Here is a 26227-nt window from a genome sequence, read left to right as displayed (position 1 = left end):
AAAAATTTTCCCACTGACATGTGACTTAAATTCCTAACAAGTCATCAACAAAATTGTAAAAGCTACCACAATCTTTGAAATTTGTTTGGTATTCTCCATGTTTGTATTGTTGCTGTTCAGGACATATTCACAAAATAGATGAGCAGTGTTTTACTATGACTGGCTAGATTTGACAAGAATTCCAAGAACAAAGACATGGTCATACACAAATGGTGACTGCAGGCTTGATCATCCTGTTTAGACCGAGACCAGACGTGACATGATTTCCATCAAACAACACTGTCTTCTGCTAAATTACAGTAGACCATCAGCAGCTTTTTTTATGTAATACATGTCATTGTTTCCAGTTGACCGGATGTGACAAATTCCAATATGACAACGGAGCACTTGCCTTGTTTGCACTAATTTCATGTTGACATGTATTTCATGGCAGTATGTGAAGTATTTCTGTATATGAATACTAAGTAATAAGAAATGATACTACTGGCCCAGATGTAAGTTAGGTCAAAATCTTGTACCTTTCCTGAAACATATGGGTCATGTCCTTACTGTAAATGTACACAATTAAATGAGTTTAATAAAAATTTTGTGTGTTTGTTGTTTAACGTCGCGCTCAGCAATATTCCAGCTATATGATGGCGGCCTGTAAATAATCAAGTCTGGAATCGACTATCAGTGATTGACATGAGCATTGATCCACGCCGTTTCTCAGTACGACACCAAGTCGCCTGAGCCTGACCACTTCATTAAGTTGCAGCTTCAACCAGCATCGGTTCCTGGAGACCAATTCCCAGGCGTTCATAATTTAGTCGCCTTTTTTGACTACCAATGGGGATAATGTGAGAAACGAGTCATCTGAAGATGACATCCCCCAACTTGTCATGAAAAAAAGAAATCCCAATTTTTCAAAGACTGATCTATATAGTAAGTTTCAACAAGGTTCTGGAGTTAATGCCGCTTTATCCCCCCCGTTTTTCAAACCAGGGGGATAACAAAAAGAACTGAAATGATTGTAGAATGAAAACCTGAGGGTCAGTCAGATAATCTCTAGATTCAATGTTAGCATACTGTGGAGTTGCATCCCTTAGCCATGCAAGGATTTGTTACCAAAGTGGCAAACATACACTACCTGCGCCACTTGTGCCTTTTCTCTGCATGTCAACTTATAGTATTAATTAACCGAAAAACAGTTCAAGACTCACTCCTTCAACACAAAGGTTTTTCATAATCAAGTTTAATCAGATATACATGAGATACAGCCGTGAAACCCACACAAGGCCTTTCCTTCAATAGACATGATAGATATTTGTAATAACTGGACAGTGTACTGATCAAATCTTAACAAATGGTATATATAAGCCATGTTTTCAGGATCAAATTTGAGAAGAACTGTCATGACAGATTATGAAAAAATCAGTGTTTTACTTCTTTTAAGCAGTATATTACATTCTAGACATTTTCCTTTCTGTGTGGGCATACTTCCTCGCATCTTGACATCAATTCATTAACAAAACAAAGTACAAATCTTCATCAGTCATGCCTCAGTCACACTGCATGTTACTAAATACAGGAGTAAGTTGGATGCTATGTATATGGTCATAAGCATACTTCATCTTCGTCTCTTTGATACAGACTTTATATCATCGTCGCTGGCTGAATCAAATTCAACACCTTTCTTTGATGGTTTCTGACTTTTCTGCTTTCTACTTGATGACGAAATATCAAATGGATCGTCATCATCGTCAATGGTGACCATATCGTCATCATCAGACATGTCCATGCCACTGTCAAAAGAAAGCAAAACCTTAAATCAATTTCATACATGCTTCTAATGTCAAGTGAGGTGAAATGGGGTTTAACTGTGCATTCATGCTCTTGGACTTGTCCGGACTAATGCCGGTTTTATGGTGCTAGCTCACTGAAATACCATGCCACAGTTTTAACATGGACACCCCATAATGTAGAGCACCGGGCAAGTTCCATCTTTAAGCATATTTTGGTATGACGTGTCTGGAGATTGATCTACCGACCTTTCTCTCTGGGCATGTACCATCTTTTAGCATCTTTTGGTATGACGTGTCTCGAGATTGATCTACCGACCTTCGGCACTTCGTGCAGACATTCTGTCCACTAGAACATGGAGATGGTAGCTTCTAATATGAAGCAGCCATCAGTTTCACTCCTTTGATGAATTTCTCATCAGAAATACAATGCTATGTAGTTCTAGTTCGAAGTCAACTTTCAGAAGATAAAACAGAAGTAATAACCATAAAAGCAATATGCTTAACTTGCTATTCTATTAATACTAAAATATGAGCTTGAGTGTGGAGACAAAATGGTGGTGGTGGTGGGGGGAATCGGAAGTCCCTACCTGTACGTCTTTCTCTTATTTCCTCCCCTTGCACTCCTCTGAGAGACGGACGAAGACGATGCAAAGGCATCCATGATGGATCTATTCCCATTGGTTGCAATAACTGGCTCCTTATTTTTTCCCCTGCCTCCACGAGACCCTCTACCACCACGTGATCCTCGACCTCGGGTTGTTTCCTTAGATCCTCTGCTGCGACTCCCTCGTCCACGACCTCGACCTCTCGTCGGCTTTGCTTCTTCCTCAGAGTCAAGACTCATCCGCTCATCCTCGCTGGTGCGATCCAGGGTCTGTGAGCGCATGGAATGTGCACGTTTAAGAGCCTCCGCAACTTCTTCATCCTCCTCTTTCCTCTTCTTCCGCTCCTCGCGGAAATTTGTCACCTCCGTGTCAATCCTGTCCTCACTGGCGTTCCGGACTTTCAGATGATGCTTAAACAAATAATGACAATTAAATATTTTCATACAATAAATTCTGACATAGATTTGCAATATCATACCTTCTCCTATGTGAAAGAAAATAATTTTCAAGATATAAAAGGGCACTTGCCCACTAATCTGAGGAAGTGTGCATCATGCTGAGTTATGTGTTGGCTGAAGTTTAGTACCAGTAGTTCTTTGTACTTGCCTGTATATTATTATTATTATTGGGAGAGTGCTAAGAAGTCGTCTTGAAGTGTACCTGTGTTTTCTGCAACTGGTACTTGACAAGTTCCGAGATTGCCTCCCTTTCCTCCTTGTCCACATACTCCTTGACCGCATCCCCCATCCCCTTCTCTGTCAACAGCTGCAGCTTGCTTGTCTGCAACAGTGAGTGAGTAAAAGTATAACATCTGAAATAGTTAACATCGCTGTCCAAATCAGAACGGAACAGAAACCACCAACCAGAAAAGACAATTTGGTATACCATACGAATATTATACACCCAACAGAGCTACAGATAAGCAGCTATTTGCGTAAAATACCCCCAAAAAATATTCAAAACCCAATTAACTTGCGTGCATTAAATGAAAAACTCAAATGTATAAAAACAGCATGCGTAAATACCCAATGAAGCTTTTTCAGCATGTGTACAAAGGAGCTAATTTCCGAAACACAATTACGAGCTAAATTACTTTCCAAGTCAAGCCTATATATTTAGAACAGTTATATACAGGGGTTGAAAAATAATGAAAAAGTTACGTGACCAAGGGCAAGTATGGCCAAAAGTCTTACTTGCCCTATTTTAAAATGTACTCGCCCAATATCAAACTAATAAATTCAGTAAAATGTTACACCTACTAAGTGAGAATAAGAGATAGCTTTCCCTCGCTATTGCGCCCCTCTATATAGCGTCCCTCTATATTGCGTTAACTCGGTTATGGGCATGGGTCCCACAATCTACTTACACATTTAATAAACTCAAGTTTTACACTGGCAGGATGTTTTCCCCCCATCTCAAAAAAACATTATCGGCTGATCACCGCAAGCACATCACGCAATACTCACATTTACAGCAACAACGATCAGATTACCGCTATTTATGCCTTGAAACGAACTTAAGTTGAGAATGGAAAATATCTTAAATGCCACACTTTGACTCGTTAAATGTCATATTTGTTATAGTCTGACTTAGGTGTCAACAAAGTTTCCGCGATCAAGAGAGCGTAAGCCTCGACCGTGACTTGTGTGTTCCCTCACTATTCCGCTCTTTAATATAGCGCTAACTTGGTTATAGCGCGCAACAAAGCATGGCTCCCAAAATGTAATAACATTTTTAATAAACTTATGTTTTCCAATGACACAATGTTTTCCCCCCATCTCAGAAAACAATATCAGCTGATCACTGCGATCACGTAACACCAGATATACCAGTCACCAAATCTCTTATAATACAAATCTGGCTGTTATCATTGCACCTGTACATCACAGTTCTCACTGCAGCTGCCCTTGACGACAAGCATTCAATAGTGAGAGCCTATTCAGCCCAGTATCCCTAGGCTTAGAATACTATCAATAGTGAGTGAGTGAGTATTGTTTTATGCTGCTTTTTTAGTAATATTCCAGCAACATCACAGCAGGGGACGCCAGAAATGGGCACACATTGTACCCATGTGGGGAATCGAGCCCAGGTCTTTGGCATGATGAGCAAATGCCTTAACCACAAGGCTACCCGACTGCCCCTACTATCAATAACCAAGCAGGACCGTGTTCCGTCTACACCACTCCAAGGCGACATATTTGTGCTCTTATTACATATGGTGCCCATAATAAATACTGACTGTCCATCCTGGCTGAGCGACACATGACCACTTCACAAGAGTTACTCAACAGGCAGACACACTAAACACGTTGCTGCATCAGACACCGAGACATTTACTACTCAAATTTTGACATTTAATTCTGTTATTTTGTCCTTTACACACCGGAATTAAACAAGTTATTATTGTGTATAATTCAAAGAAAAGTACCTCTGTTACATTATAGCCTTCTTGTCTGATGTATCCAGAGGAATTATTAAACAATAGTTATCACTGTGTAGAATTCTAAGAATATTACCTCTATTAGTATTACATCAGGAAGGAAGGCTATGATGTAACAGAGGTCGTGTATTTGAAGAAATTACACCCCTGTCAAATGTTGAGCAGTACCTTTACTTATACATGAGTGTGAGTGAGTATGGTTTTATGCCGCTTTTAGCAATATTCCAGCATCATAAAGGAGTCTTCGGCGTAACATGCGAGCGCTTTAACCATGCGGCTTCCCAACCAGCCCCACTCATACATGTACTTGTCACTCTCTCTGAATATCCACTTGACAAACATGTCAAAAGTGAGGGAGGGAGTATGGTTTTACACCATTTTTAGCAATATTCCAGCATCATAAAGAAGGGGGACACCAGAAATCGGCTTCACACATTGTACCCATCTTGGGAATCGAACCCGGGTCATCGGTGTGACAAGCGACCGCTTTTACCACTAGGCTACCCACCACCCCCAAACAAAACTGACCACTGAGCACACGCCTGTGTGTGGTCCTACAGTCAGGCTGAGATTGTACCCTTTCCCCTACTGACCTCCTCCACCTGGACGAAGTAGTCTCGCACCATGTCCTCCACTCGCGCACTGTCCAGAGACTGGGGTCGGATCATGGCCAACAACTCATTGTCTGTAGGACAAATAATGATTGTATTAACATGTGGAAACTCTGACATTTCAACTTGTTCATCAATGCCATCACTGGGCAATACAAGACAGCAACATACTTCTTAATCTTCTGCAACAAATGTTTACGAACATCTGCCTTCTGAACATAATAATACATCAGTGAACCTAGCAGTAACACTTTGCCTACACATGCAATACAACACATGGTGATATTTCAGCTATATTACAAGGGGCCGGAAAACACATGGCTGAGTGAGTGAGTGAGTTTGGTCCACCAATATCACAGCAGGGGACACCAGAACTGGGCTTCACACATTGTACCCATGTTGTGAATCGAACCTGGGTCTTCGGCATGACGAGGTAACGCTTCAACCACTAGGCTACCCAACCGCCCAAAACATGGTTGACATGATGAGCAATGATCAACACCCTTACAATGACACATAATCACCAACACCTGCAAGCACCCAGTCCTCATGGCAGTGGGCTCTTGCAAAGGCATGTTGTACTGGGAACCTATTCTGCCCCGAGATTCACGATCAGCTGACTCTAGGGCAACTGTAAGGGGCAGTTTTATTGGCTACATACAACTACCCCCTAGTACAACTGTCCCCTAAAGACTCCAGTGTTAAGCCATGTCTGAGGTCTACAACTATGGAAAAGCAGGGGCCTGTTTTCCTGTGGCTACACCAACTCCATCAAAGACCACCTGCACCACTCTCCTCCTTCTTCACGCCAGCCTTCTTGCGGTGAAACAACACTAGATCCTTGGGGTTCGCCACTCGGTCCACAAACTTTTGACCAAACCTGAAAACAGATAGAAGATTTGAAGAAAGAAACAGAAATTTCAAAAATTCAGTACCACTATGACCATAAGACATTTGGTATGATTCTGTTTTGTTTGTTTATTTGTTTAACAGTGCACTCAGCAATATTCCAGCTATATGATGGCGGTCTGAAAATAATCAAGTCCAGACATGACTATTGGGAACATGTGGTATGAGGGGTTATCTATGGTTATCTACACACATCAATCCAGTGATGGACATCATAATAAGCATCAACATACACAATTCTGATACAATGACATGCATCAACCAAATCAACGAGTCTCACCACCCGATCCTGTCGCCTCTTACATCAAGCATGGGATGCTCTAGACCAGTTCTTACCCGGATCTTCACATGAGTCTTCCGTGTGGTTAACCAGGCATACATCATGAACATGTTTAAAATTGTTTTCTGTATTTTTACTGATCCTGAAAAAGAGAGTTGTCTGGAGCAGCTAACTTGCAACTGATTTGCAAATCTTAGCAACAAACTAGCAGAATGGTGTACCTATGGATGCTGAATGGTTCAAAGCCAGTGTAGTCGATCCTGAGTCGTATGAGGGCTTTATCTGGCTGTTTCCTGTTGCCTGTGTGCTCCATAGCTGAAATACAAAATAGTTTATCAAAAATTGGCCACTGTCATTCATTTTCTAATCTTTCGTCATAATTTAAAATTATAAAAAGAAAGGGTTCTCAGACTGGAAAGAAGGGTTACTATAGAAGGGAAACTATACATGACCATGGCATTGAACATTTTTTAGAGTTATCTGCCCTTGTCTATGTTGTCATTAACCACCAACCCATTAAATACACAAGATGTGCAGGGCAAAACTGATGCAGGCAGAAAGGGAAACAAAATACCTTTCTGTAGCGGTGTTGACAATAGGATTTGGGTCATATTTCAGACACAGAATGAATTTGCAGCCATTACCTGCTTTGTCCAACAATGTCTCAACCTTTTCCGTACAGAAGGCCTCCATTTGTTTTGACACATTGTGATCATCAGGGTTAAGAGTGGTCTCCCCTAGAACTATATCCTCCATATAGAATGGACGCACTGTTTCAAGAGGGATCTTTTTCATCATGAAATCCTTTCCCTTAATCTGCAACAACCCAATATGTTTCTTCACTGTTTCTCCCTCACTCAGAGACGTTGCAACACTGCTTCCTGGCTGACTTACATAAAAGTTCTGAACGCCGTTCCACTCGGGGTCGATTCGACATTCGTGTTCATGCCCCCAAATTATCAAATCCAAGAAATCATCTAAGAACTGCTCAGGGATGTAATTTGTTGCGGAGTGTTTAGATCTGTTCTGATGAACAACAAACATATTAAACCAATCCTCTTGGTTTTCCTTTGGACGTAGCATTGTGACATTCTTGTGTACGAACATCCGATGCAAGCGTTCATCTCGCACCGAACCAAGTCCATACAAACACACTTTTGTATTTCCCTTCTGAAATAACAGCGGGCTCAGCTGAATCTTCTCCAGATTAGATGTCTTTCCAAAATAATTAACAAGTCCAGCGGTGTGTAAAATATCCAACGAACATAAGTTTCCCTGTCCTGTTGGATCGTCATGGTTACCATGTATGGAGAGCACTGGCATGGAGACGTTCAAGTTGGGGTCATCATAGTTTAACGTAGGGAACTGACAGTGGTCAAAGTTCACTGACTGGTCACTGAGAAACTCATACTGGATTGGTTTATTTCCCATACAATATTTCCGTAGCAAAGCCATACAGCCATGTAGAGTTCTTCGGGACGGCTTGTTCTCATGGAAAAGATCCCCGCCCAACAGGACAAAATCAGCATCGTTCTTTGATGCTATCTCCAGAATTTCTTCAAAAGACACAAGAGAATCATTTCCACGAGCTGGGTCTTTCTCCATGTAGCCAAGATGGACGTCTGTGGCCACAATAATCCTGAACATGTCCGGATCATCATCTCTTGGGCGGGACATTATTAATACCAGGAGTTAAGATTGCAGCAAACATCTGAAAATGGTCAACCACTTAATCAACACTGATCAAAAGTAATACAGTAAAAAGGTATACTGTTTGGCAAATGTAACAAGTTACTCAAGTATATTTTTGACATTACCTATCAGCATGCACAACATGAATGGCAACTTATTTCTAAGAAATACCTTTTTGACACAATAGTTCAAATGACGGTCACTCTTAGGAATATATGTGTTAATTTACACATTTGGTTCAAGATCAGTCACAGGCTATCTCTAGTAACAATTGTAGTGCTCTATAGTAACATTCCCCACAAGTTGACTCCATAGTAACATTACCCACAAGTTGACTCCATAGTAACATTCACCACAAGTTGACTCCATAGTAACATTCCCCACAAGTTGACTCCATAGTAACATTCCCCACAAGTTGACTCCATAGTAACATTCCCCACAAGTTGACTCCATAGTAACATTCACCACAAGTTGACTCCATAGTAACATTCACCACAAGTTGACTCCAACTTAACCTCACAATTTACCATAAAGTAATACTTACAGTGAATTGAGTGAGTTGGGTTTAACGCCGCTTTCAACAGTATTCCAGTTATATCGCGGCATGTCAGCTTAATGTGGGAGGAAAGCCCGAAGTGATGCAGGTCTCAGACATTTACCACTTCGGTGAAACCCACGAGCACAGGTATGGTGCTGACAAACCTAGAAACATAATCTGGTCGAACCGGGATTCGAACCCACAATCATAGGTTTCTGGCGTGCCCAAGGAACGCAACTCTGCACAGCGAATCCGGCGCCTTAGACGACTGGGCCACCCGTGGCCCCCTGCAGTGAAATGAAGTAACAAAAGGGATACATAGTACTTGACACAACATTTGTGGACGTAAAACACATTTCGGTCACATAATTCCTCCTGAAATATTTGGCTCAACGATCTTCTGCAAGATGTGTCATCAAGCAGTCATTCAGCCCAAAGTGATGTTCATTCAATTACTAAGCTACCAATAGTTATTTGTTTAGAGAATTAATTAAATGCTGATAAGTTACAACAGAGTTAAGTTTGCCTTTGTTACTTCATTTTACATATACCAGTATTAAAACAATAACCATAAGCTTAGCACTACAACAAACATTACTTTTAAAGTGTCAAAGTATGGCATTATGATATATGTATCCGTTCTCTTACAAATAAAGTTGTTTTCAATAGGATCATGGTTGCTGTTAATAACGGTGAGTTGTGTGATCTGCTGATCAGTTCACACACGATTTCACCGAATTTTTTAAATGTTAACAATATTGAATGAAATATATTACAAACATGAGTCAAGATATATGATATTGTTAAACCAGATAGGGTAATAATGGGATTAACTTGCATATTTCAGTACAGATTTGTTTCCTTGGTAGTTCCACTGATATAAACATATATGCACACAGTAATTTTGAGAAAATTACAGAACAAAGATTTAGGGTCATTTGTTTTAGATTAGTCTCAGTCGGGTAATCAGAAACACATATTTTTCTGTTTTGGCTCTTTCTGTAATATTTTGCTTAATGGGGCAGTACCTTGAGGGTTGTGTTTTCTTAAACCATGCATGAAATGATTTCCATGTGTGACATCACATGACCCATTCAAACCAAAACACTAGAGATCCACACAGTGAAGCCGACCATGCAAGTGCTACGTAAACTGGCTTCAGTCTTGTTTTTTTTAAAGAGGGAAATTGTCGAATAAGCTTGTGTTTTTATTATGGATGAGTGCCAAAAAGTAATTGCCAGTTTGATTAGATTAGAAGCCAGTGTTTACCAAAGCCTAGATTACAATATAAATATGCCTCTATCACAGTTCATTCTTTTTTTTTTTATATGTTTCATTTTTGATGAGTCAACACATTTAGATAAACATGAGTCCAAAAGGTTTAACTTTCATTGAAAGAATATCTTAAAATGTAAAAAATGATTTTTGTTCGAGTATTTATTCTCCACATCCTGTCATGATATCAATCACTGGATTGTCTGATGCAGACTAGATTATTTACAGGTATCCCTATTGTTTACAAACAAAGCTTCAGAAAGGTCGACGTCCTGTCTCCTTAGTCCACTATGAACTCAGTCAAGTCAAAACACATTTGCTATGACAAGTCAGCTAAAAGAATGGAGATCTAAGCAGGGTCCTTATTAACAGTACATGTTTCTCGGAAACCAACCTTCATTGTGTAGTGTGGTCAAAATGGGATTCGAACACCCGACCTGCGGATCCTTGCAGCCATTATATAGCATTAGGTGAATCTTTGGGGTTGTTATAACCATGATAATCGTAAAATGATTTATTCAGGTAGTTTCATGAATTTCGAACAACAATAGAAGAATACTAACAGATTAACAGTAATCCCAAACTGTTGACGCCGAATACATGGCTGTCACATGAAGTTACGAACGGCGCTGACATTTTGCAAGCTTTGAAAACCTCCCAACCATCATAATCTCAAGCAGTAAGTTTGATTATTGACACGATCTGCCTCACTGACACTTACACATCAGTTGTCAGTTGGAATACATGTCGCACTATCCACTGGTCGTCAAGATACTACACATGTCAACGTGAAATTCATTCCTTATATTTCGTGTTATATCCCGTTTCCGTGTCCCGTGGCGGGGAAAATTGTAGGTGGCGCCCAATCGGACTTCCGGTCATGCGCATTGACAGCATCTCCATAGCAATTCTAGCAACAATCTCCTTCTCCACAACATGGATTGTGGTGTTCTTTTGCTTGCGTTCTCGCACCTGTCATGATATTGTGATATTTTAAGAAGGGAGACTTTTTACTTTTTATTTTAAAATTACTTTTGTCTTACCAATAAGTTCTTTAACTTTATGTTTGTCTCTCACTTTGATATGCTCAGGTTGTGACAGCTGAAGTGAAGAAGCATATCACCAACTGCATTAGAATACGTTTATTGTTTGTAAGCACTTTGATATTCCAAGATGGGTGACAAGAAAAATGATATGGACAGGGTCGGTGTGTTCCAGGAAATGGGCTATATATCCATTGGAGATAAATACAAGACTGCCGGTGGTAAGTTAAATTAAGTCTGATTTTGTAATCATCTTGGACTAGAATCCTAGATCTGTATCATCTTTTATTTATAGCGAAATGTATCCATAGTTCCAGTAGTAGGTAACAAATTGTGTTTTATCTGATTTATTTGTTATGCCTTTAGACATTTATACATGGGGTAGCTGTCCAAAAGAGTATTGCCTTCCCAAGGCTATTTACAAGTTTAAATGTTAGCTATTGAAGGGGCACTACTATCTGGCTACTTCTCGGGTGTCTATGAATAGAAGTTGTTTATGATTCAAAAAGATTCATCTAGTATTAATATGAGCTTTAAAAAAAACCACATTGTATCCCTTCAGTGAATTTAGGTGAATAAACACGTAAGACAAACTTGGTTAATAAAGTATGAAATTTGATATAAAACATCACTAGACCTTATGGTTTACCATTTAAAATTTTGGGAGCCATGCTTTACCGAGCGCTATAACCGAGTTAGTGCTATATTGAAGAGCGCAATTGCGAGGGAACACTGTACAGGATATTTACCATCCCCTAACACTGGTGTGATAACCTCTACAGATAGTGGATTGCAGTGTATGAAGAGACTAAGCTGCAAATATCCAGCCAGTAGCAATGATTTTCAGTAGAATACAGTTGGGATCAAAACATGAGATAATCAGTATTTTAACATGACTGTAGGAAAATATTGGATTTTAGAAGCAGCTTTCTACTGATCACTGGCTCTACATTACATTTTCTAAACCATGCTCTCTCCAGAGCTACCTGTTTATGTGGGGCTCTTGATGGCAAGAACAAGGTACAGGTATCTTATTCATGTACAGTTTAAATGCTTTCACCAATCTTCCCGAGGCAAGTGTGTCCGCTAGCCTATATCAAAGCCTAGTTTCTATACTTGCCACATCAAGGCCACTTTTCTTGGCTCGACCCTGGTGCCATCTCGCGTAGATCACAAGTTGTGCCCCTTGTAATGAAAAGGCGATATCCAATCAGATCCCTGTTCTTATCTCATATAGCTTCACAAAGACGGCGACTACTACAGGCGACGACCAAGTCGATCAGATAACGAAAGCATTTGCGAATTCATCCCTGACACAAAAATATAGGCAATCTTTGGGGTGTTTAAAAGATGAAAAAGACAGGCAGCGGTAAATCACCTTCATATGAAGGTGTACCAGTCATGGATGTTGATTTTGTGAAACGTTCTCTGAATGGACTATCGATATGTGGGATACTCCAATCATATTTAGCACAGGAAAGTGGACTTGATGTGGCTAAGGTGGAAACAAGACTTTGACAAAAAGGCTAGGAGACGCTCTTGCCTCAGAAGATGGCTTTCACCATCCACCCGGAACTGTGTATGTTTCTTTCACATTTGTGTAGCAACTAGCATATAGTATATACTATTTGAAGTTCTTTGAACCTAGAACATGTTCATGGTTTACTTGTTTTGTTTCAGTTCAATTCAATGTAGCGGCAAGTAAAGGCAAACAGGTTTTACCTGGTGGAAGTAAGGAAAAATCTGCCCTTCAACATGGCTACTTTGCTGAAAAGTTCAACCGAGTTATGGAAGGAGAGGCTTACAGTGACCCAATCAAAATGAGGAGGCAGAGGCGTTTAGAAGATTCTAAGAAAAATCTATCAAAGGCATTTTTACCAAGCAGTGGCGATAAGAAAATGTAATTTTCATTTAATAATTTCTTGAAATGACTTGTAATTCTGTTCTCAGAATATTAAATTATTATAATGCCAGGAAAGATACCACTGACCTTCGCTTAATAATTATGGTTGGGTTGGGCTGGGGATCACTTGGAATGTTTTGCTTGTCAGACTTCTCTAAGTACCAGAATATTGCTCAGACAGACTTTTAGATTTATGAAGTTGTGTAAAATATAGAGTAAACTACAGTTATAACAAACTCAAAGGGACCACTGATTTGAGTTCGATATAACCGTAGTTTGTTATAAGCATATATATAGCAAATGGCAGGGACCAAAAATGTGTTCGTTATATCTGTCAGTTCGTTAAAAGCATGTTCGTTATAAACATAGTCTACTGTATGTCTTCCTGTAGGTCTGGTCTAGGGAGTCACTATGGTACTCTGGGTGGCCCAATACCTGCCCTCAGCCCTGGAGAGAAGGCAAGTAAGCCATACAAGTCCCCTGGGAAAAATGTCATGACCAACCCCGGCAAAGAAGGTACAGGCTTTGGGTAAGTGAACTGGTGATTGTTTGTGGTATAATCAGATCCTGACTTTACTTCAGTCTTTTATATATGATGTATTCAACCTTAACAGACAGATATACCTGTACATGTCGCACATCTGGGGATTCTCCACAATAGTCGACGTTTGGCTCACTTAGTAGTTTTTATGTTGGTGTTTATCATTTGATATGCAACCCTGAACTTTTGTCACATTTGTAGCTATAGTTGTCTAGAAAACTAATCAGAACTTTTATCCAAGATAATTCTTTACCAACTATATTTGTTGGGGTAAGTTAAATGAAACCTTCTTTTTCATTGTTAACCCTTTATTGTGTAATTGAAGCAGAGCTGCAGACAAAGTGTAACACCTGCCATGTAACTAGCTGTACGGAAAACACTCTCTGAATAATGTTTTACCTTTTTGTAGCCTGTTAGTGGGATTTGACCTGAATCACAAGTTTATTGTTTTGGCTTTCTATGGATTCTGATGTACAAGACATGCTGATGTTGTGAAGATATGTTAATAAATAAGTTGCATATGTCCCCGTGGTATTTGATTGGCTAACAAAGCAATTCCTTGGGCGTTTATCATGTTTATGTATCCATAAACCGAAACAAAATAGGCCTTGCCCACTGACTGACTACTGTTTTCTGATTGGCTGATAACAGAATGGCAGGGCTCTTCTTGTATGTGTGTGCGGAATGATGTCACTCATTTTTCATATTGTCCTTTTGGTGTATTAATGATTTGATAAGCAGTCTGTGAAGTTATTATTTTTGACGTATTTATATATTAGGATTGACTTCAATATGTTGTTGTGATTATGGAGTTCTAGATGTAAAAAACGTTGTGAAAACTTTGCATAAATCTGCTACATGGATTTACACAGTGTGCACACTGGTTTTTACATTTATATCTCAATGTGCAATAAATGTGTTAATTTCAGTTCTTAAATATTTGAATAACACTATGACATGTTGCAGATACCTTCATGTGACTCTGGGTAAATACCCAGCTCACATGATCGAACCCTACCACAGTGCCCAGGAAAAGGCCAAGGTCGGTTGTATGACCAGTGCTGTATGACAATTATAACCTGTGTGAAGACACCAATCACTGTTTGTGTCACTGTGCTGCAGTGTGACCGTTCTAACCTGTGTGAATCACCAAAGCACACTGTGCTTGACTTGGCATGTCTGTTTTCTCAACCCATGGGTGCATTACTAAGAATGACGTGCTTATTAACATTGTTTTCCTGCAGTGATGATCAAGCCAGGATGAGCACAGCCGAGGAAAACCATTATTGCATGAAATGTGCTTGTCATGTTGACTGTGGGTAGCCATTCTCTAAACTACAGATACAGTTCTTTCAATAATTATTAGTTTATTATAATAGTGATGCTATTATAGTTAGACTCATCTCTCCTGAAAATAATTCCTTGTTTCCAGTAACCCTGCCAATCACTTGACCAGACATTTGGATGTCATTTGTATATGTTGTCGAGAAAACTTATCAAGACTTACTTTTAGCAGGTTTGGCAATATACTTCAAAGAATTATAATACAATAATTCTTAATTTAATCCCGACTCATATTTCTTAATGGCATTATTTTACCCCAAAGAAATTATTTTCTTTTGGCCTTGACACTCCTTATTAAAAGCTGTTTAAACACTAAAAGCCTTTTCTTGATTATATACCAATTTCAACATTCTGGAGAAGAACCTGTTATAATCTCCCATTGCACAAATTACTCATACAAACCCTGAAGCAATAACATGCAAACAATCCAAGTCTGAATTTCTGCAGCTTTGTGAAAAGATTCTAAGGGCTTCCTTCCATTGTATATCAAGAGAACATTAACAAAACAAATATAAACATATTTTCATTTTTGAAATAAATGTTTGTAGTCTAAAATTCCTTATGTAAGTCAGAGACCTTTTTCTCTGTGGAAGTCGTGTATCTAGAGTGAAGAGAGGCGCCTGTAGAACAGCGTGACAAGCACCGTGTTGCATGTGTGTGCCCTTCATTAACACAAGATGGCAGTCGGTCTGCAGTGATGCACACAACTAACTAACCCTCCCTCCATTATGCTTGTAGCTTTGTTGGAGTGACAATTGGTGGCTACCCCAAGTATCAACACGATGCCTTTGATCGATCGCGGGAACTTGCAAAGGTCTGGATAGTGTAAAAGTAAACTATGTAGTCAGTAGATTGTCGTTGCACATTTTTAGTCGGTAACTAGTAGTCTGTAATAGCGTCACACTCTGGTAGTGTAGGGTCATAGGCTATTACAGTGTCAACACTGATAGTCCATGGCCAGGGACAATCCCAGGTGTCAGTGCACTGATAGTGTAGGTCAGTCTATGTTCCCCTACTAACAGTGACCCCATGCACCTGGAGCTGTAGTCTCTGTTCTCCTACTAACAGTGTCCCCATGCACCTGGAGCTGTAGTCTCTGTTCTCCTACTAACAGTGTCCCCATGCACCTGGAGCTATAGCCTACGTTCCCCTACTAACAGTGTCCCCATGCACCTGGAGCTGTAGCCTACGTTCCCCTACTAACAGTGTCCCCATGCACCTGGAGCTGTAGTCTACGTTCCCCTACTAACAGTGTCCCCATGCACCTGGAGCTGTAGCCTACGTTCCCCTACTAACAGTGTCCCCATGCACCTGGAGCTGTAGTCTACGTTCCCCTACTAACAGTGTCCCCATGCACCTGGAGCTGTAGTCTACGTTCCCCTACTAACAGTGTCCCCATGCACCTGGAGCTGTAGTCTAAGTTCCCCTACTAACAGTGACCCCATGCACCTGGAGCTGTAGTCTACGTTCCCCTACTAACAGTGTCCCCATGCACCTGGAGCTGTAGTCTCTGTTCTCCTACTAACAGTGTCCCCATGCACCTGGAGCTATAGCCTACGTTCCCCTACTAACAGTGTCCCCATGCACCTGGAGCTGTAGCCTACGTTCCCCTACTAACAGTGTCCCCATGCACCTGGAGCTGTAGTCTACGTTCCCCTACTAACAGTGTCCCCATGCACCTGGAGCTGTAGTCTAAGTTCCCCTACTAACAGTGTCCCCATGCACCTGGAGCTGTAGTCTAAGTTCCCCTACTAACAGTGTCCCCCATGCACCTGGAGTTGTAGTCTACGTTCCCCTACTAACAGTGTCCCCATGCACCTGGAGCTGTAGTCTACGTTCCCCTACTAACAGTGTCCCCATGCACCTGGAGCTGTAGTCTACGGTCCCCTACTAACAGTGTCCCATGCACCTGGAGCTGTAGTCTACGGTCCCCTACTAACAGTGTCCCCATGCACCTGGAGCTGTAGTCTATGTTCCCCTACTAACAGTGTCCCATGCACCTGGAGCTGTAGTCTACGGTCCCCTACTAACAGTGTCCCATGCACCTGGAGCTGTAGTCTACGTTCCCCTACTAACAGTGTCCCCATGCACCTGGAGTTGTAGTCTACGTTCCCCTACTAACAGTGTCCCCATGCACCTGGAGTTGTAGTCTACGTTCCCCTACTAACAGTGTCCCCATGCACCTGGAGCTGTAGTCTACGGTCCCCTACTAACAGTGTCCCATGCACCTGGAGCTGTAGTCTACGGTCCCCTACTAACAGTGTCCCATGCACCTGGAGCTGTAGTCTACGTTCCCCTACTAACAGTGTCCCATGCTTCACTCCCTGCTTCACATCCCAGTCTGGGGCAAGTACAAGATGTATGTTTGTGAAGGTGTTGGACTTGGACTTGATCAGCCTTGATACAACCTGCACTGTGTTCATGGAGGCCTGATGTAATGGAGAGAACTGACAGTTGTAGTTACACAACTTAAAGTCAGGATTTGATAGATTTGTTTGAATTTAATCTAATTCTCCTACGTTGCTGATGACAGCACAAATACGTTTGTTTTTGTGTAGACGTGGCATTCTGTTGCATCTCCCTCCCAACCAAAATTATTATACCTTGTATTTGTAATGGAAAGTGTTTATGTTTCACAACTGAGAGTGTTTCTAACAGAACGTTATATATTCATGATATTTGGCAACAGAATTATTATTTTTATAACAGAAAGTAGTTATATTACTTGACAAACAAAGTGTTAATTCTTGACAGCAGAAAGTACTTATACTTGGCAACACTTTTTCATATAAGAAATTTTTATCCCTGCAATGGACATCGTCGGTCTGTGCAAGATGTTCTTTCTGGCGCAATATTTCACCGTACAATATTTCTTCACCAAACATAGATAGGTCTAGTGGTGAACTGGTGCCTTTTGATAGTTAAGGATATTTCAAATAATATTTTTGTGTTTCCATGGCGACAAGTTTCACGTATATATTCACAAGTATGTACCATTGTAGGTGAAATGGAAACAGAATGTTTTTATTTTTGACAACAGAAAGTTATGTGCTTGACAACAGAAAGGCTTCTTTTCATTACAAAGTATTATTTAATATAACAACAGAAAGTGTTTCTACTTGACAACAGAAAGTTATAATGATTGACAGAAAGAGAGTGAGGGGCACCGGAAGCAAGTGAAGGGAGGGGCATTCAGGCTGAACATGCACCCCCAGGCTCTGTTTGACTCCAACCCCTACCGGTCAGAGAAGGCACTGCCCCCAGTCAGGAAGTCCAGTTCTGCGTCACAGAGGAACGACGTTAAACCATTTAAACCCAGCTCCCCTGGCAAACACGTGAGTCCTGTGGACAGTTGTTAGTGAAGGGTCAAGACTCTAAAAAATAGTTGTCTTGATAGTGTGCAATTACCTGTTTTGTATATTTCTGTGCATCTTGAAACAAACATTTATCACTGATTTATCTTATGAAGACATACCGCTTATAATGTAATCCTGTTTTTGTTCTAGCCCGGTGGTTCCAAGATTGGTACATTTGACCCCTATCCATCACACTCTCAAGACCCATACAATGTGCGTGTCAAACGGCAAATCAATGTGGTCAACAAGAGTGGGAGGATCTTTGTGCCATCACAAGGCCCCAAGACGACACCCTGTATATCAATTGTGAACCAGCATGTTAAAAGGTCAGTACTCTACACACGTTTATATGACCAGTCCACTAACCCTCCAATCAGCCATGAGTGTTGCGTTACGGTGCAGCAGCGTAAAACCATCTTCACTCTTACGTTTGTTTGTTGTTAAATGCCGCATTCAGCTATATGACTGTGGCCTGTAAATAATATCTTACTGTTTGCATTATCAATTCATCACAGCTAACTGATATAAGATGGGAAAACATGAGATTTGTTCATGACAATAGCTCTATCATTTCAATACATCAGGGCCACATCTGAGGGTTTGATGTTAAACAGGGTCTTGGCAGCTTGGATTTGCTGCTATGGCATATGAATCAAGTGACCCCCTAAATCTGAAACTTTTAACATTGGGGTAATGACAAGGACCAGACATAAAAAACAAACCAGTTTTTCATTGTTATTCCAATATTTGAATCCATTAATATTTACTCTGAAGGAGTGTCATGGGTTGTGTGTGAAGTTGTTAACAAAGAATCATGATACTGTATCGTGACTGGTGCATCTTCTGACCAAAGACTATGTGGATGAAAAATGTTTTCATTCCCTTTCTTGTGTGTATTTTCAGAACCATCAACATCCAGAACTACAGATCTGCGACCCTGGCCTAGCGGGGTACAGGAAATATGTCATTGAAGCTTGAATAATAGACAAGTATGGATTATGCAAAGAAAATGTTCTTGTAACCATTAAGATATTCATTTTTAACTGTATGATTTGGATGAAATAATTTGTAATGTTTTAATGTGAAATATTGAATTAATGCTAGGTACAATCATGTTACAACAGTTTAATTACTCACTGGCATATTTCAATGTTAAGTACATGATTTAGTTATATTTGCACTGGGTCTCCCTGGAGGCTAACATTCGATGAGCAATATGAACTGTGATAAACATTTATATATAAATCTATCTGTATATTATTGTCATGTGTACATAAGTCATGCCCAACTGTGTTAACATAGTGTATCCCTTCAGCTCCGACTGGCCTTCGTGGAATGATGTGGACAATAATATGTGTGATGTGTCTTTCAGAGCATTTAACTTCTTAAGCTTAAAATGTTTTTTCTAAACCTTACATCACCTCGAACAAAATCCAGATCATGACTGATTTCTGTATCAGCATGAATATACTTTTGAATATTCATAACCTGCCATTTTGATGTCCCTCTCAGGATAAATAAGATTATTCTGTCACCTTTATAAACTAAAAACACTTTGCAATAAGCCATACATGTTCTCTACCAGTATAAAATAGTCGTCTTCCTATAGATGGAGCAGCAGTGATGTCATAACTGTTTAGTGTGGATAAAAGTTGAAAATCGAGTTTTTAGGCAAGTTTGAGACTAAAGGATTTTTTGAGTTGCTGCAGTTGTTTGTCAAGCGTGTTTTACCATGTGGCAACTGTGCAGTGCTTGAGATCACCAATATACCAGTATTACCATTAAATAGTTGAATGCATATCATCAGTGTTTTAAGACTTTGTTTTATTGCAGTTCTATTTTTGTATGTCAAATCTACATTTTTCGAATCTGATATTATTTGAATGTTTTCGATAGGACATATCTGTACATGTAGATTTTTTTTATAACAGGAATAAGATACCCCGGTACACGTTTTGAAAGGCATTTAGAAGTGATCGACATAAGGAAGAGAATTCTCATAAATTCTCTTCCACGTTTATGTATGTTACTTATTTTGGCCTTGTTTAACATGGAGTGATCATTGGCCTCCTGTCCTAGGAACAATTTATTCAACCCTTTGCAGGTTCTCTTTCGCTGCCAGTTCCATGGAAAATGGAATAGTAAGGAATAGTGGCTGTCAATTTGTGGACAGTAATTTGTGACTCTCTCACTCATCTCAACCAACTTGTGTTTCTCTTCATCAGTCAGACTGTGTTTGACACTGTATAATAAAACATGTGAATAGTTATTTATCTTATGTGTTTTTTCCTCATGCAGTGTGCATGACAGTGAGTGGTGTCAGCTTAATGTGGGAGGAAAGCCTGAAGAGATGCAGGTCTCTGACATTTACCACCTGCACTGGTATGGTGCTGACAAACCTAGTGACCCATGACGACCCGGGGTAGAATAGGTCTTCAGCAACCCATACTGGCCGTAAAAGGCGACTATGCTTGTCGTAAGAGGCAACTAACGGGATAGGGTGGTCAGGCTCGCTGACTTGGTTGAAGCATGTCATCGATCCCAATCACTGGATTGTCTGGTCCAGACTCAATTATTTACAGACCGCCGTCATATAGCTGTAATATTGCTAAGTGCGGTGTAAACAACAAAGAAAAAGAAAAGAAAGAAAGACAAACCCAGGCAACTGCAGGGATGACCTGACAGATTAAATATAGTAACTTCTTAACTTCTTTTGAGTAGTATACATAATAAAACATGGAAAACAAATCACAGGATGATGGTTAACTCATCAACAAATAAAATGTGAACAAAACAGAAGTCGCTTCTCAACAGCCATTTATTCCCATGATGAGTGCGCGGACTCCTCCACATTCAAGACTTGTATGTACACAGCACCCTCATACACAGATACGCTCACAACTGTACACACACTAACGTGGTCCTCATCGGATACAGGGTGACGACCAACATGGTGGTCAGGTGACATTATGGCTATGGACAAATAGCAAGATCTTTAATGAAAATAGAAAATATGATTTACAGTTCACAACAATAATTGTTGAGATGTATAGATTATTCTCAAATAAAGGTCAAAGCAACTTAGACATGAATGGTATGACACATACTGCATAGCACATTAGATGGCAGACATGGATGGAAATAAACCAAGTATGTCTACTAGCCAGAGAGTAGTGATAACATAAAGCAATACCCCCCAAAAAATGTTTGAAATTCTAGCCCTTAGGATACCTTTAACATTAACAAAACCAATCCAGGCTTGCTGGCTAGTCATTTCCATCCATGGCAGGCATCTTCTAAGTTGTGCATCTATGTTTTATGTTTTACTAGGTATAGCTTTTTATCGGGAGGAAAACAAGCAGGAGAAATACAAATGATAAAGATATTGTATTTGAGATACTTATTGACCTCAGCACAAACAAATTTAATTGAATAACTGAAGAAAGTAAAATATGTCCACTGTTAACTTGTTTCATTACCAGAGGATTTACGAAGTTTCAATTATCAAATGATGTTTTTATTTACAGAACAAACGTCAGATTAGGGATGATCACAGCTGGACCGGAGGAGATACTATTAATGAAGAAGCAATCCTTATAGCATCCAAAAGTAGGGGAGTACGAGGAGGGCACTGAACATGTTGGCTACAGCATCGTCATTCTCTACATTTGCTCATAATCGTGCATTTAGTTAACACACACGTAAACTCGTCACAGACTATGTTGGTCTGTGATTAAGTGTAAGCTGGAGTACATATACTGAACAGAAAAAAAAGGTTATGAATTTTCTGAGGATATTTTTATGAAATTGAATGCTAAGTCTTCACTACTAAAGAAATATCTCTCACAGATTCATGATCCCTAACACTTTTTGTTCAGTATATTTTATACAAGAACATGTTAGTCATAAAATAACTGGATAAGATGGACATTTCACATCTTAATAAATAATTCGGACATACTATAAGGGTGACCATGTGATGCCTATATTCGCTTACGATGACATCATCAACCTGTCATACACATTTATAATATAAATTAAATAACAGTATCACTATGTGATTACATCAGCTATTTACAAATATCATACAAAGTACACTGGTAGAACGTAAATTCCAATCAAATGTGCGTAATAATTAAAACAAACCTGTATCAATAAACAAATGATGACTTAATGAGAAACTTGGTTGCTCTTACCTTAGAGTAATATACAAACAAAAGAAGTTAAGAACACCCAATTTTTCCACATGACTATTGTTAATCGGTCATGGCCATGACCGATTATCTATAGTCACAGGAAACAAAATGGGTGTTCTTTAACTTCTTTTGAGCAGTATACATAAAGCTGGGAGTACATTGCTAAAGAAATGACAATGAATTTGTCCTTTTGGCAATGTGCTTCAACTGGTAATGCTAGAAGGGAACATACAGTCATACAAAGCACAAAGCCTAATACACCAATATACCTCACAACATCCACACCCTGATACATCTGGACTAAAGAGCTTCCGATACAAAAATAAATTTAACAGGTTACATTTTTGTAGATATAAACTATACATGGACAGAATTAAGTCAATCATTTTGGATTCACGAATGCATGAACAGTTTTTAATGTACACAGTAACATTGTGTGCTAAGCTACAGGTGTTTCGTATCTGAGCTGCACTGACAGTAAATCCTAATGTCCGATGCATCGTCATCAATTGGTGTGTTTGTCATGAAAGGATGATGAGGTGTATCGTCGTGGTAATATGTCATCAGGGATTTATCTAGCATGCCAAACTATGAGCCCTTGGGAAGCAAACTAGCGCAGGGAAGTGTTATTTTGTTCAAAATTGGAATTTCTTTTTAAAGTTCCATTTTTTTTTCAAATTTAGAGGTCATTATATATTGACATTACTTTCAATAAAGTAAAAACTTAACATTGAAGTTGTCTTCCTCTGTCTTGGTCCTGATATCTGTGAAATACAGAATATATCTGTCGACCAAACAGAGCTATGGCATCAGCCCTGAGAGAAGATGTCACTCACTCACTCTGCTGGCACTGAGCCAACAGCAACATCAACCAATCTTTTACCGTGGACCTTTCCTCGGGTCGCCTATCAAACTAGTACTGTACTTTCAGTAGCAGTTGATTTCTCATCAATATATTAGGAAACGTGGACCCACTGAAAGTTTGGATCCACACTATAGTCTTAAGCCATTCAAACTACAGGCGATGTTATCACTGAACATCAGGTAAAGCTATATAGTAATTCCTATTGCTTAACAAATAAGATAACATGGATGCTTAAGCTAACAGATAACTTAATGACTTGACCAATCAGATAGCTTGAAGACTTAACCAGTGTTATCATACCAATCAGGAAACATAGTTATCAAAGTAGTTACCATGGCAATCAGATAAAGTTGTATCAATCAGGTGACATAATTAAATGAACATTTATATCAACAACTGACCGATACGACTGATACGACCGAATCAAACTTTCTGCAGTCACGTGACAGTATCACATGACTAGTTAGGCCTATGCACCACGGTTCAATGTGGATTCAGCACATCCTTATATTGTATGTTCTGAGGCATGCGAAGCATCACTGGTACGCTGCCACTAGGTACATTCCGGTCAATCATCGCCTCCATCATAATCATCGTCGTCAGCGAGGTCATCTAAGTCTTCATCATCCTCATCTTCATCAACCTACACAGCACAAAATAAGTTACACAATGTAACAGGAATATGATAATGATATCAATAATAATATACATGTCACTAGTTGTCACAGCGCGCATTTAAACAAGAACCAAAGAGACTGCCCATCAGTGTTACTATTAATCCTCTACCTACAAAATATATTCCGTACTATGTTCATCATTCAGCCTTGCTGTATAAGAATAAGAATAAGAATCTATACTGAAACGTTGCCTTTACAGCAAGATAAAAAAGTCGTTATCCATAAATTGTCTCTACTTTGGCCACAATACTTACAGGATGCCCCAGTTCCTTGAGCTTGGCCTTGTAGGAAGCTATCTGAGAATCATTGTCTGCCAGCAGCACCAGAAGGTCCTCTTGCTCCTTCTTGATGGTCTCCAGCTCCTCCTGCACCTCCGCCTTGTCCACCTGGTGCAGCTCCTTCTCCTCCTCCAGCACCTGACACGGAACAGATATCAGTTACCTCCCCTTGAATACTGTTGTCACACCCTGACAAGGATTAGATATCAGTTACCTCCCCTTGAATACTGTTGTCACACCCTGACAAGGATTAGATATCAGTTACCTCCCCTTGAATACTGTTGTCACACCCTGAAAAGGATTAGATATCAGTTACCTCCCCTTGAATACTGTTGTCACACCCTGACAAGGATTAGATGTCAGTTACCTCCCCTTGAATACTGTTGTCACACACTGACAAGGATTAGATATCAGTTACCTCACCATTTATAATGTTGTCACGTCATGACAAGGAATAGATATCAGTTATACCCCACCTTGAATACTGTTGTCACATCCTGGCTGGGATTAGATATGAGTTACCTCCCCTTGAATACTGTTGTCACACCCTGACAAGATTAGATATCAGTTACCTTCCTTTGAATACTGTCTTGCGTTCAATAGATCAAAACATTATGTAGCGTTTCTGAAAAGTGTTTGGTTCACTTAATTAAAATCCTGTTTTGCCTGTTGAATACTGTTGTCAAACTCTAACAAAGATAAGATATCCATATCTACCCCTTCAATACTGCTGTCACACCCTGACTCAGAATAAATATCAGTTACCTCCCCTTGAATACTACCCTCAACCCTGGCAAGTAAGAAAGTGTACATGTTATATGCAATAAACAAGAAGTTGTTATCCACGTGTTATCCATAAAGCTGCATGTTTTCTTTCTTATTTGCCAACTTCTAGAATGCCAATCCAACCGTTAACCTGGCAAGGACTAAATTCGTCCTCTCTTATGCTACAGCCAGCAATATTACAGTTATACCTTGGTGGTCTGTAAAGTATAATCAACACAACACTCACCCGCACTTTTTCTATGTTGTTTAAGCTTTCTTCATTTGATTTTCTCACTCTTTCTTGTAATTTTTTGTTTTCCTCTTGAAGAGAATCTATTTTGGATTGCATATCTGAGTTGTCTCCCCCTGAGGGCGTGTTTGATACTTGGGTAACTTGTTGTTTCTGCAAGGCAAACACAGTTCATACTTTACACCGGGCACATTCAGCGGAATACTGTTTCTAATCAGTTAAAAATATATTGAAATAAAACTACAAAATTTACATTCCATTTAACATGTTTACTTTAAAATAGTACTTAAGATGACAAACATACTAAAGATAATATTTAATTAATGCAGCCAGTAATTATATAATAACTTACTAATTCTTCTACTTGTTTATTTGCTGCTTCTAACTGGGATTTAAGTGATGAAAGTTCTAAGTCTCGGTCTGCTACTGTGCGTTTCACTTCCTCATGGTCAATGTTCAATCTGTTAAGTGTGGCTTGCAACACAGCTGCTTCGTTAGGGTTATTTTCTTTATCCTCTTCTCCGCTCTGCTCGATGACTCGCGCCTCGGCCACTGTCAGGTCATTTTTCTGAAGAAACAACACATACAACTAACTTTTAGGGATACTTATACACATACATAGGATACATAATTGGTGTGGTTTAGAATAACTAATGTTGGTTTATAGTAGCAGAGCCAACCAGTTCAACATGTACCATCTTTTAATGGCTTTTGGTATGATCCGTCCCGGGATCGAAACACCGACTTTCCTCTCTCCTGACAGACACTTAATCCACTAGACCTCATAGGTGGTCTTGAATGAATAGGAAAGTCCCTATAAATAACGAACTCTTTACTATGCCATAATAAAAAAACTGAAGCCGCTACAGTATTAG

The 26227-nt window shown here is 39.7% G+C and overlaps 3 protein-coding genes across 4 annotated transcripts in view; 1 reads left to right on the top strand and 2 right to left on the bottom strand.

Annotated features, from left to right (window-relative positions):
• Positions 1-1255: 1255 nt before the first annotated feature.
• LOC139469520 (double-strand break repair protein MRE11-like) lies at positions 1256-10975 on the bottom strand. The gene is made up of 8 exons (XM_071251711.1): positions 10856-10975; positions 7274-8340; positions 6851-6944; positions 6223-6320; positions 5423-5514; positions 3050-3169; positions 2372-2799; positions 1256-1784 (listed from the first exon to the last, which is right to left on the bottom strand). Exons 2-8 carry the CDS (start codon positions 8304-8306, stop codon positions 1610-1612), a joined length of 2040 nt encoding a protein of 679 aa, XP_071107812.1. The 5' UTR covers positions 8307-8340; positions 10856-10975; the 3' UTR covers positions 1256-1609.
• Positions 10976-11058: 83 nt separating this feature from the next.
• On the top strand, positions 11059-20590 carry LOC139468629 (cilia-and flagella-associated protein 96-like). Of its 2 annotated transcripts, none has more exons than XM_071250749.1 (7): positions 11059-11398; positions 12858-13077; positions 13472-13609; positions 15704-15779; positions 18115-18300; positions 18472-18647; positions 19225-20590. In XM_071250749.1, exons 1-7 carry the CDS (start codon positions 11308-11310, stop codon positions 19265-19267), a joined length of 930 nt encoding a protein of 309 aa, XP_071106850.1. In that variant the 5' UTR covers positions 11059-11307; the 3' UTR covers positions 19268-20590. The 2 variants fall into 2 exon arrangements, with proteins under 2 accessions (XP_071106850.1, XP_071106851.1); XM_071250750.1 differs by lacking the exon at positions 15704-15779 and adding an exon at positions 14588-14663.
• A 527-nt stretch (positions 20591-21117) lies between these two features.
• The window catches only part of LOC139469519 (general vesicular transport factor p115-like), a 29463-nt gene continuing 24353 nt past the window's right edge, over positions 21118-26227 (bottom strand). Inside the window, exons 20-23 of the mRNA XM_071251710.1 lie at positions 25705-25920; positions 25350-25505; positions 24314-24475; positions 21118-24025 (exon numbers count right to left, since the gene is read on the bottom strand). Coding sequence (XP_071107811.1) covers positions 23951-24025; positions 24314-24475; positions 25350-25505; positions 25705-25920 — 609 coding nt within the window. The 3' untranslated portion in view covers positions 21118-23950. The remainder of the gene's footprint in view (positions 24026-24313; positions 24476-25349; positions 25506-25704; positions 25921-26227) is intronic.

This window comes from Haliotis cracherodii, unplaced genomic scaffold (genome assembly GCF_022045235.1).
Source record: "Haliotis cracherodii isolate W230 unplaced genomic scaffold, xgHalCrac1.p SCAF_2, whole genome shotgun sequence".
Lineage (NCBI taxonomy): Eukaryota > Metazoa > Mollusca > Gastropoda > Lepetellida > Haliotidae > Haliotis > Haliotis cracherodii.
This window is presented reverse-complemented; position numbering and strand designations above follow the sequence as displayed.

What these genes read in the sequence shown, in the direction of transcription:
- LOC139469520 (XM_071251711.1), bottom strand. Translation starts at nt 8,306, where the DNA reads ATGTCCCGCCCAAGAGATGATGATCCGGACATGTTCAGGATTATTGTG. An exon ending in GAACCATTCAGCATCCATAG is followed by an intron (nt 6,321 to 6,850) that starts GTACACCATTCT and finishes ATCTGTTTTCAG; the next exon opens with GTTTGGTCAAAAGTTTGTGG. An exon ending in GAAGGAGGAGAGTGGTGCAG is followed by an intron (nt 5,515 to 6,222) that starts GTGGTCTTTGAT and finishes TTTGTCCTACAG; the next exon opens with ACAATGAGTTGTTGGCCATG.
- LOC139468629 (XM_071250749.1), top strand. Translation starts at nt 11,308, where the DNA reads ATGGGTGACAAGAAAAATGATATGGACAGGGTCGGTGTGTTCCAGGAA. An exon ending in AAAGAAGGTACAGGCTTTGG is followed by an intron (nt 13,610 to 15,703) that starts GTAAGTGAACTG and finishes TTATGCTTGTAG; the next exon opens with CTTTGTTGGAGTGACAATTG. An exon ending in CCAGCTCCCCTGGCAAACAC is followed by an intron (nt 18,301 to 18,471) that starts GTGAGTCCTGTG and finishes TTTTTGTTCTAG; the next exon opens with CCCGGTGGTTCCAAGATTGG.